Raw genomic sequence first — 21,064 nt, 5'->3', positions numbered from 1 at the left:
GTGAGCAAAGAGAAGCCCCTCAACATCCCCATAGTCCCAGTCAACCCACCCACAATGGGTCCCCAAATTACATAAATACCTAAAAGGGGTACAAATCTAACCACCGCAAAGTCAACCCCACTTTTTTTTTTTTTTAACTCTACTTGAACTTGCCCCAGTACAAGAAGTCCAGCGAGCACAGACCCGTGCAAATAGTTTCCCCAAAATCCTTATGTAGTTACATTATATGTGCTGATGGGGCTTGGCTGTAACAGTATCCATCTGGCACAGTGGCAGTGCTGATGCGGTGTGGCAATACTTATCCCTCCTGAAGATTGACGATGGAGAGTATCCTGGGATTTCTCAGTCTCTAGCTATTAAGGGCATGAGTCCTGATGCCTGTCTCCATGCCCCAACACGGAGTAAGAAGCAGCCGTGGATGCAATTCGGGCGATCAGTATGGGTACAGCTCAGCTTCACTCACTCAGGCTCAGATTTCACAAAGCTTTAAGGCACTTAACGTGATAAACTACCTTATCACATCGTTTTTTCTCCCATTAGGCGTTAACTATAATAGGCATTAGCGATAATGACATGCAAATAATGCGCTCACATTGCATACCCACTAAATGCAGTTCCGGTTAATGCAGGGAGTTATTACCTAAACGTGGCGTTACTCAGATCCACACCATAAAATAAGCCTCTTACAGGTCTGGATGGGTAGAACCACCAGTTGGTTAAATCCTACCTAACAGTGTTCTTTCCCCTCTCTCAATTTCTGCAGAAGCCTGATTTCTGTGTCTAGATGGGAGTAACTCCAAGACGTACTTAATATCACGTTATCGGAAGCGAACAAAATGCCATGCTACAAGAACGTGACGTTAAAGCTCCTGCTAACGAGATATAGAACAGCCGTCGTTTCTGCATAGAATTAACTTTGAGGATAGCTATTGCGCTCAGGGAACAGAACGCCCGCTTCAGTTTTGCGGCTGGTTTATTATTACCCATACACTCCGCAGAGTCTGATGTCAGCTGACGGGGTTTTAAGAATCCACCAACAAGTTGCCGAATAAACAAATTGGATTCTAAAAAATCCATCAGCGGCTCGTATCGATGAATCCGCACGGATTAAAACCGACCTGTGGATTTTACACCGCCAAACGGAATTTGGGTGTAAAATGCGAAAAAATCCCGGAAAGATTCACCCATCGCTACCGTCACTCATGCGCCGCTCCCGTTGTGGTGCGCACGACTTGTGTGATGTCACAGCGACGTGCATGTGATGTCACAGCTTCTACAGCCAGAGACCTACCTCCTCTTTTCTTTATTGGCTCTCTGATAACAGAGGGCGTCTAAGAAATTGAACAGGCGCCTGACTATGTGAGATAGCACCTTTAAGCACGAATGTACATTAAGTTGGATTTTTATTAGGGCAATAGCTAGACGCTAGAGCTCACGCTATGCTTTTTTTTACGGATATCTTCAAAGAAAAATGGATGAATAGAAATAAAACAGACAAAATATCAACAGAAAAGTTGCTTTATTGAAAGCAGAAAATGAAAGCCGATACAATCACCCTGATACCAGGTATAATTCCCTGAGAACAACGGTAATTATCTTAGATTTCAAAACAAGTCCTATGGCCCTTAATGAACCCCAGATACTGGAGCAATTAAATTAATGTAAGCGCGTTAAACGATAGAAACAGTTTTACAATTCATAACGAGAGTTTTCTGATCCACAGAAAAAAAAAAGTCATAGGTATTAAAAAACAAACAAAATACACAGTACAAAAAAATACTGTCCCTTTACAATATTTACAGATAAACCCATTATGGGCTATTTCTCTCTCCCCTCTCCCCCCCAAATAATTTCCACCTTGAAGCTGCAATAAAAACTGGCACAAAGCTATGAATAAGGCAAAAAAATCTTTTAAACAAGGACCTTGGCTATTCTGATTTAACCCCTGCTGTGCCGGAGGGTGTTGAAGAGAATTGCATTGATGGCTGGCTCGGCACGGCAGGGGTTAATATAGTATTGAACACGTCACCGTGCTGCCCCTGAATATAACCATGCGTCATAGAGCAATGATTCATTCCGATGTGGCTGGGAAGGCCCCATAAACCACTTCAAAATACCAGCGGAGAAACCCCTTTTACGGCGTGCATGGGCGCTGCTCAAAAGGCAGCAGACCTGGCAAGGGTATGTATTTGTGTCTTCTCTGGAGTGGCTTTGAAGAGTAACACGAAGTCATCCTCCGTCATCGTTCAGCGCAGTGCGTTTATTTCTCAGGCTGGCATATCCCCCCTCACAGTATAAAAGTGACGGGGTTTATTTTTTATTTTTTTTTAAATAAAAGGTAAAGTTTTGCAGATAAACAAATATTCTAGAAGCAAAAGAAACGGACAGTTGTGTTAATAACCCGGGGGGCGCTTTTCTGAAAGCATCGTGCCAGATTACCATTAACCCTTCCAGCGCCTTTTGGATTGGGACCTCGCGGCTCCCTGCAGGCACCTCTGGCACTGGGATGCTTAAGTGCATCAGTAGAGGACTGGTACACTGATGAGGGCTTCTCCGAATATATAAAATATGTTTAGATTTAAATAATTAAATCCGTATCAGATTATTTTTTTTTACTTCACAAATTACTGCATAGGGTTTTTTTTTCTCCCTTTTAGAATATATAGAATTATTCTAAAAAAAAAAAAAACCCTATGCAGTAATTTGTGAAGCAAAATAAAAAATAAAATCTCTCCCCCCTCCTCCCCCTCACTATTTAATTTGGTGCCAAAGCCGTCTCCGCAGGAAGGGTTCAGCCCCAAATAAATGTGGTTCCCTGCATATTTAATAGGGCAGGGGTGGCCACCTCCAGTCCTCAAGGGCCACCAACAGGTCAGGTTTAAAGGATATCCCTGCTTCAGCACAGGTGGCTCACTCAACGACTGAGCCACTTATGCAGAAGCAGAAAACCTGACCTGTTGGTGGCACCCGAGGACTGGAGTTGGCCACTCCTGGAACAGGGGGTCTGCCACACGCTGACCGCACAAATCCCACCCGCCGCGTAACCCAGCACCGAACACAACTTTATACACACGTTATAGCAAAGTGCCGTAAAGAAAATGCATTGCACAACACTGCAGAGTATTACAAAGCACCGAGGAGGGGACGGGAGTAGAAAGGGTTAAAGCACCAGTGCCTGTTTTGGGGGTTTCTAAAACAAACGTACTTGTGTCTTTTTTTGTAACAATGGTATTTCTGTGTAACCGCCCCTCTTGGCACAAGCTGCGGGGGCAATTATTCACTGGGCTTTTAATTGGTTACACTATTTTAGGACGGGGACTTACATTTTTCTGTATTTTCTATACAAAAAGACTGAGGGAAGGGAATTAACATTAACAAACCTTCATCTGAATGAATATCCGGAGTCTGCTACATAAAGGCAGAGGGGGCATAGAAACCAGCGCTTCAGCGCTGCGCTGGGCAGAGGCAGTGACAGGGAAGTAAAGAAAGACAAACATTATTAAATGATGCGTGCTTAACATGCAGCAATATACAGAAGCACGGAGTATCGCCACATACTTCCAACTAACAGGCTGATCACTAACATGCGACAGCCATTATGGCTTCCCTTGGATGAATAGCCATTAACGATAATGGATACCGCAATTCACTGACTAAATTCCAATCTCAGTCACCCTTAACCCACTCTAAAGGCTAGAAAAAAAAAAATACCATGTCACTTGACAAGCGCTGGGTTAAATTACAGACCTGGGTAGATTTGACAGGACTGTTCTCAAGAGTAGGTTTTTGGGGCTGGGAATGTATAGCGATACTCCATACCACTACACATTGTTGCATGTTTTCAGCGGCGTAGGGAAACTCTTTCCCCCTCACAAATACAAACTACTTAAACACCTCTGGCTGCCCCGAGGGGCCAGAAACACCCCAAGCTCCAGACAGGTCTTCAGCTTATATTCTATAAGAATAGCAGACACTGTAAAGCAACTTGTAGAGGTGTCAGTAGGCGACGACTGAGCCATGTGAGGCATGAAGACCACGAGAGCCTCAGTATTCAGTCCCCCTGTCTGCCACGAGGGGAGGTCCCAGCAGCTCTGTATGAAGAAGCTTTCAGTTTGCTCAGGCAGAGACTGAACTGGCCGCACAGCAGCCAATAGAACAGAAAACCCTGTGCGTTCCGCACAGATATGACAGCGTTCACAGCAAGGACAAGACGTACGGGTCCCACAAGCCCTTTGGATACCAGGGAAACTCGGGACGAGGTTGCAGAAGATGGAAAAATCTTCTAATACACAATGTTCTGCGGGCACCAGGGCGTGTCTGGATAAAGCAGGCAGTGAATGGATCGAAATCTGCAAACACAAGAAACATTCATTGGATCTCGGTGCCACGGAGAACGGTCCGGTATCGGGACACAGATTTTAGTGTTTATTAGAATAGCTTCTTTCCTGGTCTCTGTGCCACACAGCTCTGCAGCGACCCGCTTTCTGAGGTTTTATAAGTTTTATAGAAAGGGTGACAGAAGCCAAATGCTACATCCAACATGTCAAAAATACACAGTAAAATACTTATATATTCTCTTGAAAAAGGGTAATTGAGTTTAAACCTTTGGCCAAAGCATTGTAAGCTTGCGAGCCACGACAAGGCAGACCCTGTTTGCAAGTTTACAACGCTTTGGTCAAAGGGTTAAACTAAATTACCCTTTTTCAAGAGAATATATAAGTATTTTACTGTGTATTTCTGTCATGTTGGATGTAGCATTGGGCTTCTCTGTCGTTTGTTGTATACATATGCCACGCTCAATAGCACTCCTTTTTGACACTTGTATACATATATATTTTGTGGGGGCTCAGGGGTTCCCAAAAAGAGCTTGCTGGGGTTTTGTGTGTTTTATATAAAGGGAACAGATAGAAGTATATGGAAAGGATTAGCCAGAGAGCCTGAAACACATTGTAATGGGGGGGGGGGGGGGGGGGGGAGGGATGGGACGACGACAAGCTGGTGTTTTCCAATTGCAAGAGAGCAACACCAAATCTAAATACCAGCTGAACCGTTTTAGTTGCTCTCGGAAGTCCTGTTAAACTATTTGGCAAGGACAGCACTTCTAAATATATCACACAAACAGGTCTGACATCTTAGGAGTTTTATATTGGAGGGGAGAAATTGTCCCCGTACCTGGATGGATCATCTTGGGAGGAGAACGCCCCCTTCATGAGAACGGTGTTCCTCTTGTTTTCGAACATTCCATAACTCAGCGTCACCTGGAACAAAGCAAGAAGATTGCAGTGTTACATCCCTTCCCTGTCCATCCTCCTTACAGAACATAACTGCAGATAAACCTTGCATACACTCAACACCTTCAGTGCCAGGGGCAGTTACATTGAATTACTTTGCAATTATTTGTAGGCTCTGAAAGGGTTATCGCTATATTCCCAGGGGGGGAGGGGGGGGTCAACTCCAGTCCAAGGGCCACCAACAGGTCAGGTTTTAAAGATATTCTTGCTTTAACATAGGTGGCTCAATCACAACTGAGCCCTCTTTGCTGAAGCAGGTAAAGCCTTACGTGACCTGTTGGTGGCCCTTGGGGACCGGAGTTGGCCATCCCAGCCATATTCAATACTTAATAAAGTGTGTATGTAATGTGGAGGTTGGCCTAATTTGCAGAGTCTATTTTCCTGTATAAAATACAGGACATGCTTGACCACTTAAAAATGCTGCATGTGAAAGTGAAGAGGGATTATAGGTTTAGGTTTGTATTTCTAAGGGAAAGCAGAGAGTTTGCAGAGGATGAGTGGCGGCTGAGCATCAGATGAATTGTTCGGACTGTTACACCCCACACGCTAAGCCACAGATCCACTAAACAGTGCTAAGCTTTAGCACGCCTTGACTTCCATTCCTATGAATGCTGAAGCTTGAACCAGTGTGTGGCTCTGGGCCCAAATGATCTGAGACACCAGGCCAAAGGCGCTGCCCTCCCAACTGGTCCCATACTCGTGTGGGCGCGTCATGCTCACCTGATTGTGGATCTCGCTCTTGGGCACCTGCTGGAGGTTCTCCAGGTGGGAATGGAAGAGGTTACTGCGGATTAGCTTCACCCCCAGCACCGACTCGATGATGTAACCGATGGTGCAGTCGTCCGGCAGACGGATTTTTTCGGCGGTGCTCATGAAATGCCCTCCACTGCCAAAAAAAACCACCAGTGTCACGGTGTGTTATAGTGCAACAATGCTGCTCAGCTGTCATTAGAGCAGGGGTGGGCAACTCCAGTCCTCAACAGGTCAGATTTTCAGGATATCCCAGCTTCAGCACAGGTGGCTCAATCAGTCCCTGCTTCAGTACAGGTGGTTCAATCTTCGACTGAGCCACTGATTGAGCCACCTGTGCGGAGGCTGGGATATCATGAAAACCTGACCTGTTGCTGGCCCTTGAGGACTGGAGGTGCCCAGCTCTGCACTGCAGGCCTCGTCACTGCTCCTACCAGTGACTGATCTATTCTGCTTCAGTTGAGAATACAACTACAAAAAGGCAGAGCCCCGCTGAGAACGTCTCAAAGCGCCGGTCTGTAACCAGGCACCAAATTAAATGGCTGCCACAAAACGACTCTTGCCAGATTGTACAATAAGTCAGGATGTCAGTATGATAAAAAGGTAAAAGATCATTTTAAAACAAAATCACTAAAAATGATATTTATCTTCTTACCTTGCCCATGGACTCATTTTCAGCGCCAGGCCGCGGCTAATGCAGAATCCAGCTCCTCCGGTTGCAAACCAGAAGTTGACAGGGCGCTGCAAAGAGGAGAATAGATACATCAACATTTTGGGGGTCACCACTGTCCCCAGGCATGTCCCCTTCAATCTCCCGTCACTACCCGTGCTGGGGGGAGGACCCCGGTCCTTACCATTTTGTTCTCGCTGATCCTCTCTGTTGCCTGGATGGGTCGGTCCAAGCTGGGCTTCCCAATGTAAACGTCCTGGGTGTGAGGGTAACGAGAAAGCAGCTTCACAAGAGCCCGGACGTGGACGTAGTTATCATCGTCCACGTGGCAGAACCACCTGAGAAAGGGCAGGAACAATCCTTTAATATGGGACCGGACACAGAAGCGCTGAAAACCTTCCCCATCACAATGGCTGGGCGCCAATTTACTCAGCACAACCTTTATGTGTCGCGCTTGCTTCAGACGTCCAATTATGACAAAGCTAATGATACCACTAGTAAGACATTACTGCCCCTAAATGCGTTGCTGTTTCTGCCGTTACTTTACCAAGGGGGCTCAACTCCAGTCCTCAAGCCCACCCAACAAGTCAGGCTTTCAGGATATCCCTGCTTCAGCACAGGTGGCTTAATCAGTCTCTGCTTCAACACAGGTGGGTTAATCAGAGGCTCAGTTTGCAACTGAGCCTCTGACCCAACTGTGCTGAAGCAGGGATATCCTGAAAACCTGACCTGTTGTGGCAGGCTTCAGGACTGGAGTTGAGTCCCGCTTGCTTAACAGAAAAATGAGAGAGGAGTTTGAGTTTTTGGAATCGGACAGCACGAACTTCGGCAATCCGCGCCAAGTTAAGCCGATACCATTGCACCAGGTTTTTCTTAGATTGCCAAGGTTTGGGGTGTCCGATTCCAAAAATGTGAAGTCGCTCATCTTTACCAAGAATGGAGGCTTAGCACACAAAGTGCAGAAAATCCCTGGAAGCGGGAGGGGCCTCAATGCGTTATACTGTGCCTCTGCAGGACCACATTCAATGACCGCCATTTGTAACCAGCGCCACCATTGTTCTTCCCGTATAAACCAGAAAAGTCCCGGATTCTGAATAGAATTGGCGCTAGAAGGGCAAATGTGTCATTTTTCCAAAATAGAAGTGAACATTCTCATTTTACAGAACACGTGGTAAGAGGACCAAATTTGACCTATTCTGTCAACCAACGCCCTCAACTTGACCTTCAATAGTGGTTTATACAGCGACAAATCTGTCTTTACCAAGCAATCTGCCAGAAGACACCTCACTGCCCATTCAAGTCAGGGAGTTGTAAGGCGTCGCATGGCAGAATACGACTTGGTATTTACCTCCCATAATCCTTCACTGTCAGAGGGGCTTTCAGCGCATTGCAGACCCCTCTGGTACCCAATAGGAAACACGTGTGATAGTCATACTTGGCAGCTCCACTCCGCTCAGCGCATTGTACTCACTTTCTCCCAGACTCAATAAACTTGTCATATTCCACCGCCATCTTGCAGGACAGGGCTTGGCGGCTGTGGGCCGCGGAGCAGTTTGTATTGATGATGTTCCCTGCAAAAAACACACAAGTAAACACTTTACACAGAGCAGCCACACAGTCAGCACAAGTGTAGCAGAATCCAGCTGCCGGAGTGTAAAGTTACCAGAGATGACAGGACTATGAAGGGCGGCAGCAGATGGAACGAGACATCTTTGCAAGCTTACGTGGAGGGAAGCCGCAAGCACGGGGAAGGGGTTAATTACTAGTTAAGCCACGCCCACCTCCTATCCCCCCCCCCCCTTGAGTGTTTTCAGAGGGGTTGAGCCAGAATCCTGTCCCCATTCATGATAGACTTTCCCAGAACAGACCACCTGTTACTGGCTGGGCTGGCTCAATAGGGGCTGTTTCGGGGTCTGAATAGGAATCATTTACATGAGAAGAATAAGGGTCGTGACCCAGACTCAATGGAAAAAAAAAAACCCCCACATGCTGCGTTAGTGGGAAGCCCACTATGCTGGTTTTCCAGCACTCTACAACCCAGGCGGGTTTATTCACCCTCGGCTTTTTTCCCTGCATTAACCTCTCCAGCACTGAAGGGGTTAATGGCAATGGTCAAAGTGTTAAACAAACATTAGTATAAATTCTAGAGTCCGGAAACATGGTTTGCCGAAATATGCCTGGACTTCGGGCAATGCAAGGGGGGGGGTTAACCCAGGGGTGGGCAACTCCCATCCTTAAGGGCCACCAACAGGTCAGGGTTGAAGGATATCCCTGCTTCAGCAAGCACAGGCGGTGCAGTCCTCGACAGCCACTGAGCCCCCTGTGCTGAAGCAGGGATATCCTTAAAACCGGACCTGTTGGTGGCCCTTAAGGATTGGAGATGCCCACCCCTGGGTTAGCGCAACTAAAAGGGAGGTGGGGGGGGGGGGGGAGTACAGTAAAAAATATATATGAGTAAGAAGATTTCATAACATTCCATCTATAAAATGAATTCTCTGGCCTAAGCCTTTTGAAGTTTGTCGTAATAGCGGCTACCGCGTCTAAAACACCCGCAAAATAAGGGAATATTCTCAAGACCTGCCTAGGATCCTCCCATATGTAGATTTTACGCGGCCACAATAAGTTCTCTGAATGTTAAGCGCGTTTACTTAAAACGTTTCTCACTCACCTGTCTTTGCCGTCAGCTCCTTATCGTCCCCGTCGGTGAAGATGAAAGTCTGAAAGATACAATAGCGGTGCAAATGCCATTAGATTTCTGCGGCAGGGATATGCACCTGGGATTACGCCGAACCTATTATTTAAATAGGATGCAGAAAAACAGATGGCAAAGGGACAAAAAAGGATGTAATTTGCAACTACCACGTGGAGTTTCAAAACCAGCTTCTTTTGTGTGTATTCTGTGCCGGCGACAGCTGTGTTAGTTAAAGGGTCAAGGATAAACCCTTCTTTGGACTGGTAAAGAAAGACAATGTTAAACAAGATAGGCAGGGGAGAGGGCAGGGGGGAGGGTGGCTGTTCCCTCAAAACGCAGGCTATTTGTTTCAAATCCTGATCACTTCAATGGGTCTCCTTATGTGTAATGATCCATTCGTTTCACAATATCTAAGAGTATGTACACTGGTTACTGGTACTGACGCACGCTACCTGTGCGCACGCAGACAGTTTACACCCGTTTTAATTAGGAGATTGTGCCCCAATGCAAGTGATGGCACAATAAATGCTTTATTTGTATGACAAGACCAGGCGTGACGTCTGATTTTCTAGTTTGAACACGAATCTCCGCACCCCATTAGCTCCCCTAAAATAAGATTGCAAGCTCTGCAGGGCAGTGGCTGTCACAGGAACACTTCTATGTATAGCTCTGCGTACACCATATACAGTTCCGTCATGTAACTGCTTAAATGCTGAACGCGTATACAATGTGGCACGCATCCTGAACCAGTTTATAGGCTTCCTGACCAGCGATCTCTCTCCCTTAGGAGTGAGCAGCATTTTCTTCGTTATTTTGATCCACTACTTTATTTGGGATGCAGGTGTAGGAATGAATAGGTTTTACATTGAAAACCATCTTTGTCATTTAAAAGGTCTGTTTATCTTCCCCTTCTCTTAAGCCTCTCCGGCCTTCCAGACATGTTTATTTAGCTGGCGATTCTGTATCAACAGCTGCTACTTCACATCTGCCACGAGACCGGCTTCATTCCACCTGACCCGGCTTAGGGTGTGGTGGGTGCACCAGCCGTGGCACCTGTCTGCCAGTTCAGTTACACTTCCAACTCATTCACTGTACAATCCTCCCAGCTTCTATATCACTCACGCTCCATCTGCACGCAGCCAAAGGCTTCTGGGGGCTCCAAGCCTGGCCTGCACCTACGCCATCCACCCCCACCCTCGTTACCTGTCCCACCACGCCCTCACCTTCCCCACCTGCCTGGCAGCACTCCCTTATTTACACTGCTAATACGAAGCAGATGCCAGCTGCCCCTGCGGTTACCTTACACGGTTTGTTCTTTTTGATGGCAGGTTGGGAAGTGGGGGATTACAAAAAAAACAAAAAAATACATTTCAATCAGTTTTCGGGAACACAAAGAGGAGACACGGATGCCATACCAGCTGCTGCCGGCTTCAGGTAGCCACGACCCAAGAACAGACAGACAAAAGGGGTAAAGAAAAACAGGACAAAGAACAAGATAGGAGGAGGAATGGGCTCCCTTGGAAACCCAACGCAACTGAACTGGAAATCACTGTCACCGGTAATTCATTCCGGCAGCAGGCTTCTTTTTGTAGAAGAAATATAGGGGAGAAAGGAGAAGAATGGGGCCTGTTTTCCCAACAATGGTCCGAGTTTGACTGGCTGGCTTTACTCAGTGAGTGGAAGTTAAGCTGTAACATGTTTGTTCTTATTAGCATACAGCTGGACTGGTTAAGCTCCATGAATTGGTGTGTGGGGAGGGAGCTTGATTTATCGCTCCCGTCTCGTCTTTTTTGGTACCCAGAAAGGAGGGGAAAAAAAAGAAAAAAGTCACAAGATGATGCATTATTTCTTGCAGATTATTTAACCCGAGAGCAGGCCATTTTTACAAGGAAGGTGTGAAAAGGATTTGGTTTTAACGCTGCTCGGCAGGGAGGGTGGTCTTGCAGAAAATAAAAAGTTTAGTACTTGTTTTTTAAACAGCATAAAAAACAAACAAAAAATTAAGATTGTCATATTGTATACGGGGAAATCCTACCAGGCTTAAGGGAAATCGTTGCAACGCGGCTTTTCCGCTGGAGTTCAGTTTGCAGCAGAATGCTACTATGGCCAGCGCGTGCGTAAATAAAAAGGTGCCTGCTACAGCACAAGTCCACTTTATTCACCCCCTGCCTTTTTGCTCAAATAAGATTGTAAGCTTTTTAGGCAAGGTTCTCTGTGACCAAATTATTTTAAGTGCCGCAAAAAGGAAGGGGTCTACATGTAATGTGCCAACTTACTGGCACACAGACGCACAGGGTGTGTGTACACGTGGCTGTATACAGGGCTGTCAGTAAAAGAGAGTTATCCTAGACACTGGATGGCCTGGACCCTCTGTGTATATTTATTTGATCAGCCGCTGCCTTTTATCTCTCCGGCTGCCTTTTATCTCTCCGGGACGCTCTTCTCCACTATAAATAGAATAAAGCAGACTGTGTATGACTGGGCTGCACTTGGAACAGTGTCTGATCCTGTGCGCCTCTCCCCATCCTCTTCCTCCCCCCCCCCCCCCCCAAGTACAAGGAGACAATAAGAGGACTTCAGTGAAGAAGCTCTCTGGGATGCACAGGAAAGGAACAGCACGGACCCCCCACCCTCTCCCCCATTGGAAGGAGACTCCGGAAAGTAGCAGCCCGTCGCCTGCTCTGTGCTCCCTGGGAGGAAGGGGACAGTGTGTTCAGAACCCCAAGTGCCACCTCTTGGGGGCTATCTGTGATCTGCAGCCTCACGCCCCTTCCTGCCAGGCCCACAACTGCAGGATCCATGCCAGGAAATCCAATTAAAAGCAAACAATTAACCTTCCCCCCCCCCCTCCTTTTAGAAGAGGGATTCATTGGTTTGCAAATCTTGTGAGATTTGCAGAACGCTCATTCATTTGTGCACAGTGTGGGACATACAAAAGCCATGCCTGTCTGACTCCGCTGGCAGTGAAAGGGTGAAACCTCCGTGAGCATTCTGGAACGGGTGCGTTTTATAAGCGGTGGCTAGCTACGTCGCCATGAAAAACGTGCATGTCCTTCTGGGAGTGTCGGGGTTAAAGATGGCCTTTGACCAAGTCTAAAGCAGAGATCACAGAAAAATATATATTTTTAAAAATTTAGATTGCGGTTAATAAATTCTTGCCTGGGTTTATGACTGCAGTAAAAAGTGACTGACTCATTATGTCACCAGACCTGGCACGAGAGCAGTGTGACAATTGGGGCCATGCAGGCAGACTCAGCAGGCGCATGTTGCAAAGTTTAACACTTCAAGTGATGAAAACCCCCAGGGGTTACAGGACACACAAATCAGGAGACTTTTCTGACTCTACCGCAGCACTGAAAGTGTCAGCATTACTTGTCTTCCAGTAAGTCACTGTTTATTTTTAGCTCCTGCTCATTACAGACAACGTTCACATTTCAGACTTTTTTTGTTCGATACACTTCCCTAAATTTCAGTTTTGACCACACACAAAAAAAGGGTCCCCTTTTCTTTAGGGTTGAGGAGACAGAGGAAACCGGATTGTTCTAGAAATCAGCAGTTAAAGAAACACAGGATGCCAATTCCCCGTGTAACAATAGGGACCACCAGTGCAATAGGTGTGGACAATTAAAATTAAAAAAAACAGAGGTCCCCCAGCTTCTCTCGCCAACAATGGCTGTTATTTCATTGTGGGTTTTAGACAAAAAAAATGGCAACAGAACTTTGGCTCAGACAGATCCTGACATACAATGTACAGGCATACCCCGCATTAACGTACACAATGGGACCGGAGCATGTATGTATGTACAGGCATACCCCGCATTAACGTACACAATGGGACCGGAGCATGTATGTATGTACAGGCATACCCCGCATTAACGTACACAATGGGACCGGAGCATGTATGTAAAGCGAAAATGTACTTAAAGTGAAGCACTACCTTTTCCCCACTTATCGATGCATGTACTGTACTGCAATCGTTATATACGTGTATAACTGATGTAAATAACGCATTTGTAACAGGCTCTATAGTCTCCCCGCTTGTGCACAGATTCAGTACAGGTAGGGAGCCGGTATTGCTGTTCAGGACGTGCTGACAGGCGCATGCGCGAGCTGCCGTTTGCCTATTGGGCGATATGTCCTTACTCGCGAGTGTACTTAAAATGAGTGTCCTTACACCGGGGTATGCCTGATGCCTGACAAGCAGATATCCCTGTAGTTACTGCATCAAAAAGGAGGATTTCTGTTCACAACTTAAAAAAAACCCCCATAAATTAGTTTTTAAATAGAGCAACCAAGGTTGAACCCTTTAAGACAATGAGCTAAAGTGGTTGAATTAAACACGCACCTGCTTTTTGAGGGGGATTTTTTTTTCTTCCAGTGCCAGGTGTGTGCGTTTGGAAGGCAAGTGTTTTAAATTTGAATTTCCCGCTGGGCGACGGCAGACAGGTTTGGCTGGATGATACCAGTTCGTTTTTTTTTTACAAGTATGAAATGTTATCGGTGCATGTGGGAGGGGTAAGGGGAATGTGTAGTTGGAACAGGTTACCTGCCCTGTCACCACTGCCAGTCTCACATACGCTTATGTGTACCCAAAACATTGCCTCACCCCCAAAGCCATTCTATAACAGGGCAAACCCCAAAGGGCTTATCCATGACAGACTTATCAGCTGCCCCCCCCTAAATAATCCTTAACTGACCCAAACATCATTGAAGAAAAGGATTGGAAAACAACTTGGTCTAAAAATACAGGTGTATATAAAGCACCTGTATAATGAGTGCGTACAGGTCATCCTTCCCCAGCAAGTGCTGGGTGTTCAGATTTGTCATTTTACATGTACTGTATTTAGCGAACCCCTTAAATATGTTTGTTAATGGGATATGCTCCACGTGTCACCCTGTCCTTCGGTATTTGGGGAAAAGGACTTGGTGTATGATTTATTCTAGAGCAGGAGTAGCCAACGTCAGACCTCAAGGGCCACCAACAGGCCAGGTTTTAAGGCTATCACTGCTTCAGCACAGGAGGCTCCATCAGTGGCTCAGTCAAAGACAGACACTGATTGAGCCACCTGTGCTGAAGCAAAGGCTGATTGAGCCACCTGTGCTGAAGCAGGGATATCCTGAAAACCTGGCCTGTTGGCGGCCCCTTGAGGACTGGAGTTGGCCTCCCCTGTTCTATTGCATACACCCAGTCAGTGCTGCATTAACATAAGCAGAGGCATCCGAGACAAATCTCAATTTAAGAACCAATGTATAAGGCCAAATGTTTATCACATTGATAATAGATAAACTGGTCTATCAATAAACAGTCATTTGATTTTAATGAACCCTTTTGCAACCAGTGGCAATCTCCCACCTAAAAGGCCAGCATTAAACTCTTAATGCAACACTGTAATCCTCCCACACAACCTTACGCGGCTGCAAATCAGCAGTTGCTGGTTGCAAAATAACAGATGAAATCTGGACTGCGCAGGACCCAACTGGGCTGAATACACAGGCTCCTCAGTCCGCTGTGCGGGTATCTGAAGTTCAACCCTGGGAGTTGCTATGAAGAGGTCGTAACCAGTTCTGCCCAGTCACACCTGACTCCTGCGGACCACGCGCACACCTGTGTTTAGACTATAAACAGTAAGCAGAACACTTGCTGCCTCAGCTCTGTTGATATATACACAGAGCAGCACGTCAGAAGCATGTCGGCACGCCCCTCCAAGCCGTTACACCTCGGGACAAGGGCTGGCGCAAGAACCGCTGCCTTGGCAAAGCCTTTGCTGCTTAGGCAAGGGTCTGTAAATGGTACCACTTATTACTCCCCCTCCAAAGCCTTCCCAGGCTAAAATAGAATGTGAAGCCGTTGCAATGTACAGACCCTTGCCTGGTCTGCCACGTGCAGAATCCACCTTCACCACCCTAATTTAATAAGCAGCGGCAATACCAGTCATGCCAATGTATAAGACGCTCCAATTTCCAAGTCAAAGATTTGGACAGTCAAATATATTAGTTAGAATCTGTACCATCTTATCTTGCTCTTTCAGAATCCCTCTGCTGCCAGGAAGGACTGAACGGCAGCACTGGAGTAAAAACCATGTTCCCCATAACCTGCGCTAATGCATTTAAAAAAAGGTGTGTTTCTCTCCCCCCCCCCTCAAGTAACGGACCGATTACCTACAAACACCCCCAGTCTTTGGCAAATCATTAGCCGGGGAAAGCAAGAATCCTTCAGCCAGGGTGGTCTGTGCTTTTCAATCTATCGCTTCTCTCCCCCCCCCCCCCCCCCCGCCTCCTTCCCCCTCTCCCATTATGTGTCCGAAATAGCTGCTGATAAAAGAACAAGGTAACAATATCGCTGCTTGATAAGACACAGGAAACCTGGCCTATTGTGTTAATCAAAGGGACATTGTCGTGAAGTTCATACAATGCCTTTTCCTTAACCTTGTTCCTCATCCTCATTGTATTCAGATGGTTCAACCAGATGAAACGCAAGTAGCAGCTGGATCAAGCGCTATATATAAAACGACCTTTTTTTTTTTTTTTTTATATAAAAGGTGCAGAAGTGTTTTGTCCACCAAGGTTTTCATTTTACAGATGGACTGTAGATTCCCTTTTTCGGTTTCATTGTAAAAACCTTAAGATTACGGTTTGGGGGTTAGTTTCCGTTAAGGCAGCTAGTCCTAATCGCCGGAACGTTGGAATCGCTGCAGCATTTTACAGCAGTTCAGTGTGAGCACGTGCTGTACATTCCAGGGTGCTGTCCGTCATTGCACTCTGGATTTGAGCCACAAGAGGAGAGAGATTGCATATCTTGGTGCGGTGTTACTATAAAGTGGTAACTTCTGGATGTTACCCCTTATAGCTTAAAGACCCTGCACAAAAAAGGTAGAATAAAAACTGCCCCACACGCCTGCAGATGCCCTGACAGAGTTGGGGAGTGGTGTGTGCACGCGTGTATAGGAGTGGGAGGGTGAATAGTTTTGTTTTGGGTAAAACACGGGATGTTTACTGCCCAGAGGGGTGTAGGTGAGCAGACTGGAATTTCCACTGGTACCCTACGGATCTGGCACAGGCGCCAATTTTGAAAGATTTGTTGACAAAACACACAAGTAAGATGATTGCTGACAACACCAAAAAAGTTTCAGCGTCCACAGCAAACGGTTAAGAGAAGGGATTTGCACAGGAACCTCGGACTCTTTTCCGCCATGAATTTCAGATCCTTCTGAGCTGCAGGTGACAGCCCCAATGGGGCTTTTTACATGGAATGATTAGGTAAGGGGTTTGAGAAACGAGACCAGGGCTGGCCAGCTGCAGTTCTCAAGGGCCACCAACAGGTCAGGTTTGAAGGCTATCCTTGCGTCAGCACAGGTGGTTCAATCAGTGGCTCAGTCAGAATAACAGTCACCTGTGCTGAAGCAGGGATATCCTCAAAACCTGGCCTGTTGACCCTCGAGGACTGGAATTGGCCGCCAATGATTTAGATGCACAGCACAGATCATTAACCGTGGTCTCCTTCAGTCTGTCCTCTCTCTGGGCAATAAACCTTAACCAAGCTTGGGGGGGGGGGCAGGATTATACAACTTATCGCAGGAGCCATAAGAAGCAGGCAGGCACCTTACTAGCAGAATGCACCCATCACAATGGCATTGGAAGGGTCAATGTGAAAGCTTCAGTTTCCCCCTCTATTCTCAAGTGATGTGAAGAGTTTTGCCAACTTCACTTTTCCCTCAAATGGTTGTCCCTCAAGTCCCCTACAAGGGCTGTCAGCCTGTCAAAGAGCCCCCCGTCTTGCTGGAAGCCCCCCTCCCTCTAGCTGCATCTCTAGGCAACATGACCCGGACACTGCAGCGGTAGCTTGGGCTGAAGCGTTCCCATGAAAAAAAGCGCCTAGCAAGAGGCGGCAAAAGCCTTTCTCTGGCTTCGGAGAAAAGGGGCTTTGTTAGCAAGCACAGGGGGACAGCGTGAGAGCAGAGGCTTGGTCTCTGGGAACTCAAACAGCCTGCAGAACCAAAGAAACCAAAGAAGAAAGCGTTGGGATCCATTCCCAGAGATGTCATTCTATAGGTTCCTGGACATTTATCCTCTCTCCCCTTCTCTTCAATGTAAAAGTAGTTGGGGATTCATAACTTGTTTGTCCTGGACTAGAAAAAGACTAACATTCTCTCTCCCCCTTCTCCCTCCCCCCCCATCCACCCCCCAGTTCTCCCACTAGTCATGAATACAGGGGCAGGTATAAATAAGGCTAAACATGGGTTTGTGGCCTGGAAATCTTTTATGCAAGTACTGCATCTGCAAAGACCTCAGTCTGCAAAGAACTGTAAAAGCCAGCTTTTTATAGGGCCAATATCCTGGCCTAGCTGTGCATGGTTTGTAATGTTCTGGAACTGGACAGTTTAACACCGTTGGTCATAGGGAGAAGAGTGACATTGCTGCCATTAATTGAAGCCCATAGCCAGAGTAGGAGATATATCAGATAACTGTACTGGCTGCTGTATTCTGTTGCCGGGAAGTGAATATTTCTTAGAAAAATATCTGCGCTAACAATCTTCTGTGGCATTGAAACCTCATGTACATCCAATGGCTATGAAGCCCTGTCACATGGGTCCCTGTCACTGCACGCAAAAAATAACCACACAAAACGTCAAGTTAAAAACGGAAGCGAGAACAAAGCCGCAGTACAATACTGAGAATTGTATGGCCGTGATAGACACAGATGCCTCAGTGGCATTCATGGAAATAATGTGTGGGACATGTTTTTGGATTGTAAAGTGAGACCTGTTTGAATGAAGTTGCAATCAGCAAAGGTTCTAGAGCAGGAGTGGCCAACTCCAGTCCTCATGAGCCACCAACAGGGCATGTTTTCAGGATAGCCCTGCTTCAGCACAGGTGGCTTAGTCTTCGACAGCCACCTGTGCTGAAGTAGGGATATCCTGAAAACCTGACCTGTTGGTGGCCCTTGAGACCTGGAGTAGGCCACCCATGTTCTAGAGTTTCTAATCCAAGGTGCTCAGCAAGACCCGGAAGAATTTACCAGCTCCCTTCCCTCCCAATCTTTCCAAGTGCCCTTACCCTCATCTACCCCTTACCCTCATCTACCCCTTACCCTCATCTACCCCTTACCCTCATCTACCCCTTACCCTCATCTACCCCTTACCCTCATCTACCCCTTACCCTCATCTACCCCTTACCCTCACCTACCCCTTACCCTCACCTACCCCTTACCCTCACCTACCCCTTACCCTCACCTACCCCTTACCCTCACCTACCCCTTACCCTCATCTACCCCTTACCCTCATCTATCGGTTTTACATTGGACAGGTGGAGTTAGAAAACACAAATTGAATGTCATGCCTCTTCCCTAGGCCCCCTGTTTAAAAAAAACAGACAGACACACAATAATTTCAATACACTTCACAGATTGCCCCTGTAGCTATATGATTTACAATGTACTGTACTCATTGCTGGCACCTTTGGGTGATGCAGAATGGTTTAATATACAGAATGTATAGTATGCGCACACACCCAGCAATCATATATATATGGTCTTGGATAGTAGCACAGTAAAGTTATTTCTTGCACTACTAACCACCTGATTTCATTTCTGCATCTAAAATACCGCAGGGGTATTATTTCTAACGCATCCTTTTGGTTTACAGACTCAGATACCAACACAAGATTAATGGCCCAACAAGGTGGCAAGTCTGCACCCAAACCCTCAAATGTAAATGTTATCCAAAGCTAATAGCACATTTAAATGAGGCCACTTCTCAGACATTGAGCTGAAAGGAAATGATTTTAAACAAAAGGCAAGATGGGGAACACGATACCCTTTGCTACAGATGTGTGTCTTCTAACCTGTCACTTAATCCCCCAAAGCCAGTCCCAGGAGAGGGGTTTCTCATCCCTCCTCCACCCTCCCACCCGCTCAAGGGAAACGCTCCTTGTTACTAAATGACCCACTGCTGTTTCAGGGCAGCCGGCTCCATCCTTACCCAGCACCTAGTTTTATTCAGAAGCAACATGGGATGGATTTGAACAGGGGTGCTCAACTCCTGTCCCCAATCTCCCCCCCCCCCATCCTAACCCCCCCCCCCCCCGCAAAAGGTCAGGTTTTCAGGATATCCCAGCTTCAGCACAGGTGGCTCAAGCAGTCACTGCTTCAGCACAGGTGGCTCAGAGTCTGAGCCACCTGTGCTGAAGCTGGGATATCCTGAAAGCCTGGCCTTTGGGGGGGGGGGGGGGGTGGCTTGAGGACCCTTTCATTACGACAAATGCAATAATGTGGGTTTGTATAGGAATAAAAATGATGGAAAGGGGGGGGGGGAATACCCAGTGTAGGACAATCCCAGCCCTTTGATAAGGTAACATGGGGAGAAATGATTACCCAGTGTCTAATAAATGATGATTTAATGGTCTGCCCTTCCCCACCTCTCACCTGCTCCTTATCCCTGGAGATCCACGTGTCCATGAGGAGGTCCAGCCTGGACCTGTGGAACTTCTTGGTGGTCTTCACCGCTATGAAGACATCCTTGGCGGAGATGTCTTCCAGGGGGGGCTTGCTTGCTGCCTGCTCCTCTTTGGAAGGGGTCGCCACCTGCCCGGTGTCCCTCCTCACCCGCCTCAGCTGGCTGAAATAAGCCGAGAAGGTCTTCACCTCTTGGGCATCCTTCCCAGGGGTGACCCGCTCCCCAGCCTTGGGAGGCAGGGGGTCAGCCCCGGAGGGGACATCGGGGCCCGCCACTTCTGCACCTTGCACCTGTAGGACCTGACTGCTCTGCTGGTCAACCACTAGGACCAGGAGGCAGGTGAAGGTGGCACCCAGCAGGGACACCAGCAGCTTTCTCCCGCAGTTCTTCAGCATCTTGCAGCGCCTCAAGTATATACTCAGTACTGATCTACACTCCCAGTGTACCAGCTCAAGCCCCTGTGTGCATATAACCCGGCTCAGACCCTATACTGCCCTTGTAGTGCCTGCTCCCTGTCACTGCTCACACAGACACTCTGTGCACAGGCAGCCGGCAGGGATTTAAAGACTCCTACTTACATGGCAACGCCCACCGGGAGGGGGGGGGGAGAGGGTGAGTGGGGATGCCTACTGGAGGCGTGGTCTCGGTTTGGCACGCCCACTGTAGAGGAAGCGTGGGCTCTCACTGTATCCCCCACGTGTGCTGGAAGAGGGGGCATGTATTAAAAGTATGGTGGTGGCATGTTTCGATGAGGTTGCACTGCCAAGTTAAATTAGGGATTTTGACTCACCGTTCAAGAGTGCAAATAATAATTATTATTATTTATTTATTTTTAAATCATTTATTCACTTAAAAAAAAAAGATTTTGTATTAATGCATGGCAGGCTTCTCTGGCATTGAAGGGGTTCATAAGAAAAGCGGATTGTGTAGTTAAGCTCCCACCTGCCCAGTGTGATTAGGGGCAAAGCTCAGCCTTATCAGCTACACAAATGCAAGATATATCCTCGGGTGTTTGCACACAGATAAATGCAGTGGGAAGGTAGCATGGTGTTCTGGAGAGGAGGGAGGGAAATGTTTTGACAGGTGAAACAGTTAAACCAGGGGGTGCTCAACTGCAGTCCTCCACCCCCCCCCCCCCCCCCCAAACCAACAGGTCAGATTTTCAGGATATCCCTGCTTCAGCACAAGTGGCTCAGTCTTTGAGCTTCTG

General features: G+C 47.1%; 1 protein-coding gene across 1 annotated transcript; it reads right to left on the bottom strand.

Annotated features, from left to right (window-relative positions):
• Positions 1 to 1,502: 1,502 nt before the first annotated feature.
• LFNG (LFNG O-fucosylpeptide 3-beta-N-acetylglucosaminyltransferase) lies at positions 1,503 to 20,405 on the bottom strand. The gene is made up of 8 exons (XM_075565613.1): positions 19,824 to 20,405; positions 9,380 to 9,428; positions 8,183 to 8,282; positions 6,896 to 7,049; positions 6,697 to 6,782; positions 6,012 to 6,177; positions 5,173 to 5,258; positions 1,503 to 4,349 (listed from the first exon to the last, which is right to left on the bottom strand). Exons 1-8 carry the CDS (start codon positions 20,247 to 20,249, stop codon positions 4,283 to 4,285), a joined length of 1,134 nt encoding a protein of 377 aa, XP_075421728.1. The 5' UTR covers positions 20,250 to 20,405; the 3' UTR covers positions 1,503 to 4,282.
• Between the last annotated feature and the right edge of the window lie 659 nt (positions 20,406 to 21,064).

Source organism: Ascaphus truei, chromosome 11 (assembly GCF_040206685.1).
Source record: "Ascaphus truei isolate aAscTru1 chromosome 11, aAscTru1.hap1, whole genome shotgun sequence".
In the NCBI taxonomy this organism is placed as follows: Eukaryota; Metazoa; Chordata; class Amphibia; order Anura; family Ascaphidae; genus Ascaphus; species Ascaphus truei.
The sequence above is the reverse complement of the archived record's forward strand: the minus strand, read 5'-3'. Positions and strand labels throughout refer to the sequence as shown.